This window comes from Podarcis gaigeae (assembly GCF_964106915.1).
Source record: "Podarcis gaigeae genome assembly, chromosome: 2".
NCBI classification, from domain to species: Eukaryota; Metazoa; Chordata; class Lepidosauria; order Squamata; family Lacertidae; genus Podarcis; species Podarcis gaigeae.
This window is the reverse complement of record NC_139679.1, coordinates 35702792-35718830: the sequence shown is the minus strand read 5'-3', so window position 1 is coordinate 35718830 and position 16039 is coordinate 35702792. Positions and strand designations below refer to the sequence as shown.

Genomic DNA, 16039 nt, shown 5'->3' with positions numbered 1-16039 from the left:
TGCTGTCTATTAGAGGTAAGGTGACTAATGCATTGGATGGATGTGGCTAAGGGATGAAGGACCCTGCCATCTTTGGCAATGTATACCACAGGGAATCAAAGTAAGTACCTGCTGCTGAAGTTAAGGTTGGGGTAAAATGCTGCTGTTTCACAAAGGTAAGTGTGAGCATACCATCTTTCAACTGTTTTATCCATTTTGAGCAGGGATGGGGAATACTCTCAATGTTCTTGGGTTCTAACTCCTATAATCCCAGCCAGCATGACCAATAATTGGGGGGTTGTTAGTCTAACGGTAGGGGAGGACCGAGCACCAACAGATTCCCCATCCCCGATTTTGAGCATAAGAAACTTCCTTGTGTTGGGTCACAGTATTAGTCTATGTGGCCTAGGAGTGGCAGGGGTCATTTCCAAACCCTAGCTGTAACCTGCTGCACATGCTGTTCCACTGTGCTACTGCTGTATCCATCCTACCCTTCTCCAGTATTTCATCTTCAAAAGCAAAATCATTGTCACTGGATATAGGAAAATTTGATGTCCAGTTGCTCCCTAGAGTTACCAGTGCCCTAGTCTTGTGTATGCTTTACCGCTTACTCTTGTGTGCTCCCACCATAGGTGTTTGAAACCGAGTACACGTTATGTACACACAATCCGTAGGTATTCTGTAGTTTCCTGAGAAATACTCCTGTTTCATGCACTTTCCCTCAAAGCAGCTTCTGTCATATTTGAAAATGGAAGGCATGGTTAAGCTGAGGTGTGTACCTTTGGGATAGCAGTTGCACATGCACAGGTGACAGCTTTGTTGAATAGGAGTTTGGGCTCAGGGAAACAATCAGACCAGGACCTGGGAGACCATGGTTCAAAGCTCCACTCATCCATAAAGTTCACTGGGTAACCGTGGGCCAGTCACTGCCTCTCAGCCTAAACTACCTCACAGGATTGTTTTGGGGATTAAATGAAGGAGGGGGAGAGAACCTTGGAGAAAAGGTGTGATATAAATTCAATAAATGAATAAATAATGCTCACTGGTAGCTTGACATACGTACATTAGCTCAGCTGTGATTCCTGCATTGCAGTGGAGTGGATCAGGTGACTCTTCAGGTCCCTTCCAACTCTACAATTCGATGATTAACTATGTGATCAGCGGAATATGCCCACTAACACCACACTTTTGGTATTGATCTGTCAATATTGCTTTGCGCCCTGAATGAAGAGGGAATAGGACTGCACTTGCTGGTCCTGTACCCCATGCTAATTGTATTTTAATATTCTGTTGGAAGCCACCCAGAGTGGATGGGGAAACCCAGCCAGATGGGCGGGGTATAAATTATTATTATTGTTGTTGTTGTTATTATTATTATTATTATTCCCAGTGGTCATGCCTCTTTAGCAGCTGCAGAAGCATATGAACGGGCCTTGTGCCTGCACTGCTGTAGATACACATCCATACTGGGTCTTCTGAGCAATCCTATAACCCAGAGATTTTTCAACCTTTTTGAGTCCACGGCTCCCTTGACCAACTACGTTCATTCTGCGTCACCCCTGTGGGGCTCAGGAGCCCAGTTATGTCCCCCCTTGCCTGCAGAGCCAGCTGCCCCTGGTCTCTTTTCAAACACACTCCCTTGTGGACTGTTCCCTCATCCTCTCCCCTCTCCTTGGGAGTCTTCCGGGGAGCTGCCCCTGGTCTCTGAGCTACCCCACCCCAATGAGAGGTTCCTCCTTATGCCGCCCCAGAGGGGTCTGGGAAGAGGATGCCCAATGGAGACTGGCCAAAGGTGAACAGGACTGGCCAAAGGTGAACCCACCTTGGAGAGCAATGGGCACCGTTGGGCCTGCATGGCAGAAAGGCTCCCCTTCGGTGCCAGGCACTCGGATCCCAGTCAGGCCTTGCATACAGCAAGAACCAGAAAGGCCTGTTTGCCCGGCCTCCCACTTGTCTGTCCATTCCCAACAGCAAGGGCTGGCAGATCAACTGGCTGGGCTCCCTTGCCCGCTTGCTTGCTTGCTTACTGCGAGGCCGCCTCAGCTCCTGGCAACCAGCACCCCCCAGAGCCACCATTCGCCTGGAGAGCTTGTAGCCAGGGCTTCTGCAACAAATAGCTGTGCAAGCCTTTGGGAGGCAGAAACGTGACAGGGCATCAGAGGACGGAAGGAAGGAAAGAGGGACAGAGGCCAGTGTTGCCCTGTGGCCCACCCTGACCATCATTCAAGGCACCCCAGGGTGCCATGGCACACTGGTTGAAAACCACTGCTTTATCCTAATGCTTGACTATTGGGGATGTGGCCATTAGGCCCACTTGCATTTTGGGGTGTGCCTAGCAGCTGCAACCTCCCCCTTATTAGGATATTTTCTAATATCCAGACAAGATCTGCTTCCTTGCCTTCTGCTCATCCATTCAAGTCCTGGCAGAAAGCCTGTATAAAGCCTTGACTGGAGCACCTACAATTAAGCAGAGCCAACCATAGGCAAACACCTCTGTGTAAAAGGAGCCCCCACCCAGGGGATGTTGCTGCTGGAAATCGTTGCTTTGTTATCATTGTTATTTATTAAATTTGTATACCGCCCTTCATCCGTAGATCTTGGGCGGTTCACAGCATAAAAATACAAGTCAAACACACAAAATGCATAACAAGCTCCTCACTTCCAAAAGGCGGGAGCAACAGAGAAGGGCCTGAGGAGGGCTCCAATATTCAGGCATGTTCACAAGGGAGCTGCTTAAAACCAAATACGTTCAGGAGTGCACCTTGAATAACGTGTGTGTGTGTAGAGTCAGTGACAGTGTCCAACCGATGTGTGTGGCTCGTGAGGTGCAATAACGTGTGTGTGTGTGTGTGTGTGTGTGTGTGTGTGTGTGTGTGTGTGTAGAGTCAGTGACAGTGTCCAACCGATGTGTGTGGCTCGTGAGGTGCAATAGACTCTGCCCTCTCTGAGCCACCATTTAATTTCTGCGTCTGGCTCCGTCCCTCACACCTGCTTTGCACCTGCTTGGCGGGCTTCTCAGGTTCCACGTGAAACGACAAATACAACACTGCATGTAAACGAACTGTGAAAGTTGAAAGGACATGTGCTTTCCCCTGTTTATTTGTCAATGCAGGAAAATCTTTATTTAAAAAAAACTAATTTAAAAAAAAAAACGCCTCACAAACCAGGCAGGAAGATTCCCTCCAACCCCTGCTCAGAACCTTCCAGCAGGTGGCGCTGCCTCCGCCGCCTCCCGATCACAAACTCTCCTCCCGCTTGGCTCAGCCTGCTAGGAAATGACCTAAGAGGAAACCCTCCGGGTTTGCAAGCAATGGAAAGAATTCGTCTTCCAGGAGTCTCCGCCTGACACCAAAAGCGGGTGAAAAGTAAGGGAGAGCAGCAGCAGCTGGGCATTTTTTTAAAAATATATATATTATTGTTTTTATTTTGCTGGTTGCGGGTCGAATTGGTGCAGGATGCCCATCCTGCATTTGCACTCCATGCTTGAGTTGCTGCCTTTCCTGCTCCTGCTGCTGTTCTTCATGGCTGTGGGCTTTTTCCTGATCTACCTCCACCGACCCGAACCAGAAACCAAAAAGAATTAGGGTGAGGGGGGGCTGATTAGCTGGCTGGGCTGGGCTGGGCGGGCTGCTGTTCCCTCGTAAAGATGCACCTCACTCCAGTCCTGAAAGTGGAGGCATAAAAAACCCCAAACAAAGCAGGTTGGTGACATTTGAAAATCTCTCTTCCTTGTTAGTTTCAGAAAGAAACGCCCGCTTCTTAACGGGCGTGGAGCATTTTCTCTCCCATTTGCCTTCCTGACTTGGGCTTTCTGGATTTTACAAGCGATCCTTCTCTGTTCAAGTTCAGATGCTTATTCTTATTCTGTTTATATCCCACTTTTCCTCCAGGGAGCTCAAAGTGGCATACATAGGTTTCCTCCCCCAATTTCCATTTTATTCTCACACAACCTCTGTGAGAAAGGTTAGGCTGAAAGGTAGTTGTGGCACATAGTCAGACAACTTTGTCTTCAGCAAGTTTTGTGCCCAAAATATGTCCCCTTCCTGTCCCTAGACTGGTTTACATCTTTGGCCCCTGTAAAACCTGTGCACACGGTTGGGCTGTGCATGTAACTCTTCCAGCAATGTAGAAGGGAATGTGACCTGGCATGCCTGTGCTCACCCGTCTAATCTTGACAATCCTTTCAGGGTATTGCCAGAACATCTCCATGACTCATAAAGGAGTTTTTGGCCAGCTATAGTATGAACAATCCCATTCTGACTTATATATGCCTTTGGAAGGGATCATGGTTTGAATCTCCTTGTCATATTTTTTTTAATAAATCCAATTGAAATTGCCACAACTGACAAAAATGGCAAGGCCAAACAACAACAATCTAATTTGTAATCTCTGTAATCCAGGATAACTGCTTGCCAGACCTTTGCTGAGATAATGTCTACAAAGGTGCCTTATATTGAGTCAGATCATTATACTACCTCTCCCAGCATGGTCTGTTCCAGTCTTCTCCAATGTGGTGCCTTCCAGGTGTTTTGGACTACAACTCAGCCCCAGTTAGCATTGCAGTTAGCATACAGGAAGAATGGGAGTTGTAGTCCAAATCATCTGGAGGGAATGACTTTGAGAAAGGCTGGTATGATAATATATCCTAGTCCTTGCTCGCTAAGATCTTTTTTCCCCCCCTTCCTCTTTTTTTCCCCCTGGATATTTATTCCTGGGCTTTCTTACTGAACTAGGGGGCCTTGTGGCCAAATCAGCACCTACGCAAACTCAGGAGAGTTTGCATATGGTTGATGGCAAGTTGTTGTGCACAGAAATCATTAACTTTGCAGCACTGATAATGTTTATCTTCTGCATGTAATAACTGCCATGAACTAAGCACAGAGATGTTTGTGTGGCAGATCTGGTATGTGCAGAAACATGAGTATTATGGGAGTAGTCTGGAACCCAAGCATGGTTTAACCAGTGGCGTAGCGTGGGTTGTCAGCACCCGGGGCAAGGCAAGTAATTTGCGCCCCCTAACCCGTGGATTTTAGCACTCGAGTCTCTTCCACTAGATTAGCGCCCCCCCCAGATGTTGCGCCCGGTGCGGTCGGCCCCCTTGCACCCCCCACACTACGCCACTGGGTTTAACAACAGTATAGAAATAGAAATTTAATAGTAGTAGTAGTTGCTATCCCCCACTTGGTCTCTCATACCGTGACTTTACATTTCAGGAGTATCCATATCTGTAGCCAGGTCACATCTAAAGTGCATTCTGACATTATACACTTGCAGCTGACTATCAGAAAAGAGAACAAAAGCTATAGTTCACAAAAGCAACCTTTATATGTGAACATTGTCACAGTGAAGCTGTACTGATACCCTTCTGTGAATTATAGAGTTGAAACATGTTCCCGGAGCCAAAGGGGTGAATTTGCAGGATTTAGTCCCTCTGAAGTTATGTGAGTAAATGTACACAGGGATTTTGTTCAAGAAGTCACTTGCAGGCATATCAAAGGAACTGGCACTGAATTACTGTATGTATGCCAAAGGGACGAATCCCTTCGTTGTTGTCGTTTAGTAGAAAAGGTGTGCCTGCACTATGCTGATAACATTATTATAGCTATTTCATAGTCTGGGGTCGCCCTTGTCCCTGGTGGGCTTTGAGCCTGAGAATGCCTTTTGCCAGATTGGCTGACTGCGCCAGCTGTGACCCTACCTTGAGGGAGGAATCTGTGCTCTGTTAACCTTCAGATTAGACTGCTGCAGTGTGATACACATTCTGATACTTACTGCTAGATGGCTAACTAGGACCAGGGCCAGTTTTAATCACATCATGCTGGTGCTTCATCGATTAGCACAAGCTCCCTGTCCATTTACAGCTCAATTCAGAGTGTTCATTTTGACATTTAAAGTCCTTCCCAGTTTGAAGGACCTCCTGCCTCCGCATGTGCCTACAGATAATGCAACAGAGGCCATTATTTGGATGCCCGCTGGCATTGGGGGTAAAGCCAACGACTATTGGGGAGAAAGACCTTAGTAATGGTGCCCAGGTTATGGAAAGCTCCCTCCCAATGGAGGCGGTTGGAGGATGGGTGGCTAACAAATTGAGGTTGAATTCTGACAAGACAAAAGTACTATTTTGGGGGGACGGGGGTGGGTGGGTGTGGAGGACTTCCTGGTTCTGAATGGGGTCACTGTGCCCCTGAGGGAGCAGGTGTGTAGCCTGGGAGTCAATTGACTCACAGCTGTCCATGGAGGCGCAGGTCAATTCTGTGTCCAGGGCAGCTGTCTACCAGCTCCATCTGGTACGCAGGCTGATGACAACAACAACTTATTATTTATATCTGGCTGGGTTTCCTACCTGCCTGCAGACTGTCTCACCAGAGTGGAGCATTCTCTAGTTATCTCCTGCTTGGACTACTGCAACGGACTCTACGTGAGGCTACCTTTGAAGGTGACTCGGAAACTATAATTAATCCAGAATGCGGTAGCTAGACTGGTGACTGGGAGCGGCCACTGAGACCATATTACACTGGTCCTGAAAGACCTACATTGGCTCCCAGTACGTTTCAGAGCACAATTCAAAGTGTTTAAAGTCCTAAATGGCCTCAGCCCAGTATACCCGAAGGAGCGTTTCCACCCCCATCGTTCATCCTGGACACTGAGGTCCAGCTCCGAGGGCCTTCTGGTAGTTCCCTCACTGTGAGATCACAGGGAACCAGGCAGAGGGCCTTCTCGGTTGTGGCACCCGCCTTGTGGAATGCCCTCCCATCAGATGTCAAGGAAATAAACAATTATCTGACATATGAAGGCAGTCCTGTTTAGGGAAGTTTTTAATGTCTGGTTTTATTGTATTTTTAATATTTTGTTGGAAGCCACCTAGAGTGGCTGGGGAAACCCAGCCAGATAGGTGGGGTAGAAATTAATTCTTCTTCTTTTTCTTTCCTCATATCTGCTTTAATCTGCTTTATCTTTTTAAAGAAGTTTTTATTTCTTCTTTTTGTTTCTACTGTTTGTATCATGTGATGAGTGGTTTTTATTGCTTTATTATGTTGTTGCTGTTGTTTCTTTGTAAGCCACCCTGGGATTTTTTTTTTTTTTGAAGAGCAGGATTAAAGCCTACTACTACTACAAATATAATATAGCAGCACCAACCAAAAAGCCCTTGATCCTATCTGATATCAGCAGTTCAGGTTGGGTCTTGTTAGTATTGTATGGGAAACTGTATGAAAATAGGCTTGCAAGAGCCAGTGTGGTGAAGTAGTTAGAGCAGCCTTTCTCAACCTCTTGGTTCCCAGATGTTGTTGGACTACAACACCCATCACCCCTAGCTAGCGGAACCAGTGGTCAGGGATGATGGGAGTTGTAGTCAAACAACATCTGGGGACCCAAAGTTGAGAAAGACTGGGTAAAATGTCAGACTAGGACCTGGGAGGCCAGGAATCAAATCTCCACTTGATCACCAAAACTTTGGGCTGGTCACTGCCTCTCAGACCAACCTACCTCCCAGAGTTATTATGGGATTAATTGAAGAGGGAGACAACCATGTATGCCTTGAGCTCCTTGAAGAAAATGTGGCAGACATATGGAAAAAACAAATAACCATAAATGTACATAGCTATTATTAAATTATAGAAAATATGCATAACGAATGCTTTAAAAAAATTCTGCTCACTTGTCATATCGTCATGAATGTTTTGCAAGAGCAGGCCTTTGGACATGCTTAATCTTGTCCCTAACACCTACTAACTAACCTGTATGTGTTCCTCTCTACTAAAATAGTGTCCCTGATCCTGTTGTGCTTTGTGCATGGGCAATCCCCATCAGAAGGGGTGAGTGACAGATGAGATTGAATACTGAGAACAAGGAGGAGTTATGAGATATAACCAAGGGCTAAGAGTTGCAGAGGACTAGCCACTTGAAGTAAAGCCAAAGACCTTTGGAGTGACAGAAACTAACTGGGAACCCAGTGGGAAAGGAGCACAATTGTTTCCTCTTCTGCATTCCCACCCCACATCCTTTTGCATAGATCCCAGAGTGCTATATGTTTTCGCTGGAAACATCCCTTGTTTTGTCACCTCACTTTTCCCCAATTGCAGTGAAAACACATGTCACAGCTGCGGAATTCTGATGAGTGAGCAAAGATGCGTTTGGCCTGTTGTCTATTCAGTATTCAGGGGGCGATGTGGCTGTTAAATTTGGTTTGGCACTGAACAGGGTGGGCAGGTAAGCCTGGATTTTTTGGCCAAAAACAAAGGCGTTCCCTCCTTAAATCTTAAGAGGGTGAAATAGTAAAAAAATTCCCAACACCCTTGTAGATAGAACAGAGATAATGTGGGGGGTGAGGCAGGGAAGCAGAAGTACCATCCTTGTCTGAGGAGATTCTAACAACTTTTTCTTTGTTATGAGGAATGTAGTTTCATTTCAGGAACTCCAGTGTAACTGGCAGTTCCATTTTCCTGTTCAGTGGAGAATGAGAGCATCTGAAAAGCCATGGCTTATACCGTCTCCTTCCCTTTCCGGGATAATCAGTACCTGATCGCTTCTCTCCCCGCAGTTACCACTAACTCAGCTGCTCCCCTGATCTGTCGCCACTGAAGCAGGGAAAGAGATGGGGGACTCAGGCAAAGAAGAATATAAAATACACACATTTGATGCAGAGATTCAGCAGCTACTCAAAACAGCCCTCAAAGGTCAGTATCTCTCCCTTTTCTCCCTCCCCCTTCCCTGTTTTCCCCCCTGTCCATCCTCCCCATTGCCGTGAATCAAGCATAATTCACTGCTAGATTTGGAGCTGTTTGGGCCTATCAACATTGTGAAGGGTTGTGTGTGCTCTGATATGAATTGCCCATTCCTTAAAATCTTCTTCAGGGTTAGAACAGGTTTGGAAAGGGGAGCCAAAATGATCAAAGGGATGGTGCGACTCCCGCTATGAGACACGTTTGAAGCATCTGGGACTTTTTAAATGAATAAGGGGGGGGAACAAGGAAAGACAAGTGAGAGGAGACATCATAAAATTATGCACTATACAGTGGTACCTCGGGTTACGTACGCTTCAGGTTACATACGCTTCAGGTTACAGACTCCGCTAACCCAGAAATATTACCTCAGGTTAAGAACTTTGCTTCAGGATGAGAACAGAAATCGTGCTCCTGCGGCGCGGTGGCAGCAGGAGGCCCCATTAGCTAAAGTGGTGCTTCAGGTTAAGAACAGTTTCAGGTTAAGAACGGACCTCCGGAACGAATTAAGTACTTAACCCGAGGTACCACTGTATTGAGAAAGTGGATAGAGAAGTTTTTCTCCCCCTCTCGTAACACTAGAACTCTGTACTGTATGTCCATTTAATATCTAGCCTTCAAACAGATAGTGCATCAGATATTACTGATAACAGATTTAAACGTTTGGGTAGATAATGTTTGCTGCTGCACCCTTGACTACAGGTGAGTTCAGGTAGATTTGTAACGTAAGCTACAAAATGCTATACTCTGATAAGCCATGTGCATGGCTGTCCCAATTCAGCCTGCAGCAGAGAAAGCAGAATAAGAAGCTGGACTGATATATGTAAGATTCTACTATTGAGACAGCCCATTGTCCTTAGATGGCTCCTGACTTGCAGTGCTATAGAGCAGCCTTCTCCAACTTCTGTTGCTTCCCGCCACCATCCCTGACCTTTGGCTATGCAAGGTGGGACGAATAGGAGCCATATTCCAACACCTGGAGGACACCTTTTTGCCTACCTGTGAGGTCACAGTTTCTTCCAAAGTATCCTAGGAATGTAATATAATGAGAATGCTGAAAATACTTCATTAGAATGACTAAGCTCTTTATGGAACTACGGGTCCTGATGTTTGCTTTGTTGGGATCAGTGGCAGTTTAGGCAGTTTAAAAGTGGATTAAATTTGTGGGGGCAGATATGACACAGCTCAGGCATGTCACCTCTTGGCCTTAGATTTCTCCTGCCTTTAAAACGGAATAGCAGATATCACTCTTCCTTCCAGAAGATTTGTGATGCAGAAAGGTTTGCAAACACCACCTTTCCTACAGAGACAGTTTTGATCCATAAATAAAATATCCAGCAAAAAAGAAGGAACCCCGTGGTTATTGTACAATTTTAAACATACAGAATGATGCAAAGATATGCTTGTTTTGAGGCAGCACTGATAGTGTTACACTTCTTCTGCAGACCCCAGCAGTGTAGATCTGGAGAAGGTTGCCAACGTAATTGTGGACCAGTCCCTCAAAGACTCTGTGTTCAGCAAAGAGGCCGGGCGCATCTGCTACACCATCATCCAGGTGGGAGAATGAGCATGCCATGTTTTGGAAACTGGTAGTTTTCACAGCACAGCTGTTCACCATATGCAACTATTCTGGAAATTTTATTTGCATATAAATAACATACTATTCATGTACACTGTTTTATTTAAAAGTATTTCTAAACAATTTTTTAAAAAAAAAATCTAAGCCATGTATAAGAAACAAATAAACAAAAAACAAAATAAAAAATGCAATAAAAACAGAAATCCAGATATAAGGATCCAATCTTACAGAGCAGTGAAAGCATGCATGAGAAGATACATCTTTACTAGACATCTGAAGCGAATAACTGATGATGCTTCATATATGGCAGAGGGAAGGTATTCAAAAACGTTGGGGCAGCAGTAGAAATTCACCCTCTTGGGATCACCCCCCCCCCCGTGATACTTTGTAGGGTGTGGTGCCATTGGTAAAGTTTCCAGATGATCGAAGTGGTCTTGCAGGGGGAGGCCAAAATTGCTGCAAGTGATTTAAAAAATGCATCTCACCATCTCCTAGCCAGTTTTTGTTTAGATGTTCCTGTCCTCTCTTTTGCTTTTCTTGTTTTGTATCTCCAGCATGGTTGGTGCAAGGATGAGACGTAGGTGGGTGAGATCAGAGGGAAGCGACATTACTGCATCATTATTGATTTTTTGTTAAAGCAAGAACCCAACATGAAATAAAATTTTCTACAAGTCCAGAGGGCTGGGGAACTTTCCCAAGAAAACATAGTGGAGAGGCTGCGGGGAAACTTGTGCATGTGTGTATACACACACATACATAAGCATATATATGTGTGTGTATATATATCTGTTAGGGATATACAGAAGGAGCCTGTAGGTTGCATAAAAGCCATTCTAGATGTGCATGCTGTTCACTTTGGCTCTACCACCAGCCATGCTTCCTTTCCTGCAGATGGAGCTTGGTTTGGCCTGCCCTGCTGAATATTTTGGGTGCCCAGCCCAGCTGTGAGAGGGCAAGAAGGTGAATCTATCCCTTCAACTCCAGACCAGACGTGGTGAGCAAAACTCCCATTAGTGACCTGTCTCAGTTTTGCCTCCCCTCTGAACTTTTTTGCACCTATAGGCTCCTGCTTCATCGTGCCAGAACTTTTTCTGCACGGTGGTGTGTTTTGAAGCATGAGAGAGGAAGAGAAAGAGAGAGAGAGATAAGCCCAGACAGCCTGCTGCCACAGCTGAGATTGCCCACAGCATCCTTCTGGCGCTTCACCTCTTTGCCTTTGTCACAGGCGGAGAGCAAACAGGTGGGCCAGAGTGTCTTTCGGCGGGGGCTCCTCAACCGACTTCAGCAGGAGTATAAAGACCGAGATGAACTGCGAGCCCGCTCCCTCCAGGCCTGGATCTGCTATGTCACTTTTATCTGTAACATCTTTGACTACCTGAGGGTAAGACCAAACTTCAGAACTGGTGTATTATCCAGACCTGGGGCTAGTTCATGCGCTGCTCTCATAATGAGGGAATGTGATTGTGTTTAGGGTTGTTTTTTGTTTTTGTTTTAATGCTGCCATTCAATCCAGCAAGGTTGAAAAAAGCAGCATAAAACATTGAACGGAATTAAACGTGCATCTAAAATACTTGGGGGAAATAAAAAGGCATTTGCCTGGCACCCAAAGGATGATAAGGTGAGTGCCTGGCAACCTCTGTGAGAAAAGCATTCCACATCTGGGGCACTCAGCTGAAATGACTGGGGCAGCTGCAGGAGGCCTTAATTCAAATGAGTGCAACTAGGTTTTCTTTGCATTTGACACTTGTACAGAAATTCCTCTTGCAGTCCGAAAGGTTCATGGTCTAGCATGATGTAGCAGCAGGACAGCTTTTAGAAGCAGCCTGCCATGGGGGTCCTTGCAGTTTGGTCCTTCCTGTTATAATAATTTTAATAATAATATTATTTCTACCCCGCCCATCTGGCTGGGTTTCCCCAGCCACTCTGAGCGGCTTTCAACCGAACATAAAAAACTGAATAAAACTTCAAACATTTAAAACTTCCCTAAACAGAGTTGCCTTCAGATGTCTTCTAAAAGTCGGATGGTTGTTTATTTCCTTGACATCTGATGGGATGTCAAGGAATCATGCATCTGATGCAAAAGGGCTCTAGGCTGTGCATTTGTGACAGTTTTCTTAAGATGCCACAGATGCTCTTGGTTGTTCTTGTTTCAAAACACTTAGCACGTACAGCTACCTTCCTGGGATTTTAAAGACACGAACACAGGGAGGGGCTCTCTAACAATTCCGTAATGATTCTGAGCGATAGTTGACAAGTGCACCCTGCCTATTTCACAGGTCAATAACATGCCCATGATGGCACTGGTGAACCCAGTTTACGACTGCCTGTTCCGACTGGCGCAGCCAGAAAGCCTGCGGAAAGAGGAAGAGGTGAGTATTCTCAGGGCACAGTGGGGACAAAAGCAGGTTGCTGTCCTGTGAGAACACACCTGGGAAAGAGGATTGGAAGGTGGGCAACTTTTAGGCCAGGAGTGGGAATCTTTTTTCAGCCTGGAGCAATGAATGCAAATTTTCCCTTTCTATAGTAGGCTAGTTTATACACACATCCACCCAGTGCTTTTTTCGGGGGGGGGGGCGCATCCCCCTAAACATTTTGTGAATCTTTATACTTTTGTCCATTTACTGAATATATTTCCCCCGATTTGAACGATAAAATGGTGATTTCCTTGAGTCAAAGTGAGAGTACCCCTAAATATTTTTTTTAAGGGAAAAAATACTGCATCCACCCAACCATCATTTTATTTGCATGCTGCCTCTCCATAATTAAAACCATGCTCAAGGCATCTTGCAGGACAAAAACAATAGTTAATTACAAATATAACAAAAGTAGTCATAGACAAGAAATAAAAACACATCTAAAGAACACAACCAAAATGCAGTAAATCACAAAAAAACAGCAGCCCAAGGTTTGGTTTAGCAGCCTACTTTATTTTTTCCCTTCTCTTCTGATTTAGTGCCAAGATGCTAACATGAGACATTTCTGTGCAGCACACACTCCCCTCCCCACCCCCTTTACCCAACTACTCCGATTCTTAACAGAAGCATTTTCATTTCCTTCCATTAAGGTGGACTGTCTGGTCTTGCAGCTACACCGCATTGGTGAACAACTTGAGAAGATGAACACCCAGAGGATGGATGAGCTTTTTTCCCTCCTGCGAGACGGTTTTCTCCTGCAGGAGGGCCTTACCTCCCTTTCCCAGCTACTCTTGCTTGAGATCATTGAGTTCCGGGCTGCCGACTGGAAAATGACAGATGCAGCCCAGAAGTACTATTATAGTGAGGTTGCAGACTGAGCAGCCAGTTGCTCACCCTGGCTCATGCTGCCCAAAGCCAGAGTTTGAATTTCCACTCTGAACCTTTGCACCAGCAAACTTCACATAACAACAAAGCTGCAATTATTTTTAATACTTCCCTCCCCTCCACCCGAACCCTAGCACTTTTTGTATATAGAATGTATAACTTGCTCCCTCAATAGATCTTTTGCGCTGGCTGAATTTGGGGAGCTGGGAGAGGAGAAAAGGGTCGCATTCTGCCACTGCCGCTCCCATCGTGTTGCACTAAATAGGAACCTGTATTAATCACTGCCGCAAGCTGGACTGACATTTGACACAGGGTAGTTCTCTCCGAGCTTACTTGTATATGCTAATTTTAATGTATTCAGCCTTAAAACAAAAAAAGGCTATGGTTTAAAACCAGCCTGGTGATAACATTATTTACTCCAAAAGCACACTAAGCCTAAGAATCTGTCTCCCTCTGCAGCATGTGGCAGTTTGTTATTTTATGCTCTGTTCCATAGCTGTTCTGTTTGCCCTTTGGTTGAGGTGATTCTGCAATCAAAGCCCAAGCATGGCATTTCAATTTCCTGCCTTGTAAACCCATTTTGGATGCTTTCAGGAGCCTCGTTTGCTCTCTGATTACATGCAGTCACTATGAGGCACGAGGGATATCAGAAACTTTACCACTGTTCTGAAATCAAAGAAAAGTGGCTCGTTCAGGTACTAGTTCTATTAACAACCTGCAACAGAGACTTTCTCTTTTTGTCCTATTCCTTGTGTTTTTTTAAAGGCAGATTTTTCACTTCTAGCATGCACGCAGGGGTGGAAATACTTTTGTGACAGATTAGTATTAAAAACAGTATGCATTGTTCTCGCAAACAATGGTGCAATTTGAAAAGTGCGGCTGCTTTATTCCCTTTCCTTTGTCATAGGAAAACAACAATACACCTGGAAGCGACAATTCTCGGTGTATAACACCGATTTCATTGATAGGTGGTTCAGAACTGTACTGCTTTAAAATGCTCCCTGATGCAGTTAGACTACCCCTCCCTGAACACACAAAGTAGCATGGCAGGGCAAGCCTGGAACCCTTCTCTTTGCCATGCTAGCATTGCAAAAGCAAGGTGTTTTTTGAAGAACATAAAGTCATGTCACCCCCAACCGGCAGTCTGAAATAAGACAACCCCAGGAGGCCTTTGCTGGGTTGATTGCGTCTCACTTAGCGTGGAAGTATATGCTATCAAAATCAAGGGGCCTTATTTGCAAGAAAATATATTTAGGATCGGGAGAAGGGCAGTCTTTCTCTCTGCTTATTGGCTGCATAATAACAGCCCTGTTAAATTTGCTTGGGGTTTTGGATTCTTAAAGAGGCTACGTAATACTACAACCCAGGGTCACCCAAAGAAACTAAAGGGTATGAGAGGCAGGACAGACAAAATGAAGCCTTCCTTCACACAGTACATAAATTACGGAATTCCCTACCCAAAGATGTGCCAACCTGGATGTATTTAAGAAGGGATTAGACTCATTCATGGTAAAGCTGTCAGTGGTTACTAGCCATAATGGCTATTTATTGCCTCTGAATATCAATTGCAGAGGAATACAAGAGGGGAGAGTGCTATCGTGATCATTTCCTGCTTATGGGCTTTGCATAGGCAGCCAATTGGCCGCACATGGGAACAGAATTCTGGACTGGATAGGATTGTGATCTGATCCAACAGGGCTCTTATTATGTACACAATGCTCTCCTGAGGTCAGGGGACAAATTCATGACTGTGGTGTATTGTATTGTATTGTAAAGATTGGTGCCCAGTTATTGGCTCCATGTGTGCTGCTTAATAATTTTGAAACAGCATGCCAGGGTCCAAACCCTGACACTTAACCAGCACTTTCTTTTCTAACAGGATGCTTTCATGAGTATATTGATTCTTCCGTAGCTGCAGGAGAAGGGTGCTCAATTGCTTTCTAACCTGCAGCCCTCAATATGCTCTTACTCCTTTCTTCCCAAGTGCTGGCCAGCTCAGGTGTAGCTAACAGCTAAAGGCAGTGCCTTCTCCCTGCAGGAGGTGTGAAGCCAACACTGTTCGAAAGCCTCACTCCACAGCAGAATTATTCCCTTGGGAACATGTAGCTAGAAACTGATTTTGTAACTTTTATACAACAGTGACTTTGAACAACAGTATTGTAAATTTGTTAAGACTGGTTCTCTTTGGAACTTTTAAAAATAAACATTTTACATTTCTGCATATAGTCTCTCGTTGCCATCCATCAAACAGAAAGCTGTTTAATAGCAGAGTTATAAATAATCACTTGTCTAGTTGCTTATGGCAAACAAGAATTGTCTCTAGGTGACCGTGCAGAGGTTTTTATCAAAGTTGGTTCTTTCGCTTTCTTTTTTCTAGGTCAGAATATGTATTATGGAGTCAGGGGAGCTAGTAAAAAAAAAGGGGGGGAGCTAACTTTTGTGAATTTATTTGCAAGGATGCT

At 45.1% G+C, this 16039-nt stretch overlaps 1 protein-coding gene across 3 annotated transcripts; it reads left to right on the top strand.

The window, feature by feature from the left end:
• Window positions 1–3189: 3189 nt before the first annotated feature.
• Window positions 3190–15798, top strand: MIF4GD (MIF4G domain containing). 3 transcript variants are annotated; one of them, XM_083728788.1, is made up of 6 exons: window positions 3190–3680; window positions 8519–8654; window positions 10145–10254; window positions 11504–11659; window positions 12555–12647; window positions 13343–15798. In XM_083728788.1, exons 2-6 carry the CDS (start codon window positions 8573–8575, stop codon window positions 13568–13570), a joined length of 669 nt encoding a protein of 222 aa, XP_083584914.1. In that variant the 5' UTR covers window positions 3190–3680; window positions 8519–8572; the 3' UTR covers window positions 13571–15798. The 3 variants fall into 3 exon arrangements, with proteins under 3 accessions (XP_083584914.1, XP_083584913.1, XP_083584915.1); XM_083728787.1 differs by having other exon boundaries at window positions 3192–3344; XM_083728789.1 differs by lacking the exon at window positions 3190–3680 and adding an exon at window positions 7854–8187.
• Window positions 15799–16039: the final 241 nt, after the last annotated feature.

Coding starts and splice junctions, on each gene's coding strand:
- MIF4GD (XM_083728788.1), top strand. CDS start 8,573: ATGGGGGACTCAGGCAAAGAAGAATATAAAATACACACATTTGATGCA. Junction 10,255..11,503: donor TCTGCTACACCATCATCCAG/GTGGGAGAATGA, acceptor CCTTTGTCACAG/GCGGAGAGCAAACAGGTGGG. Junction 12,648..13,342: donor GCCTGCGGAAAGAGGAAGAG/GTGAGTATTCTC, acceptor CCTTCCATTAAG/GTGGACTGTCTGGTCTTGCA.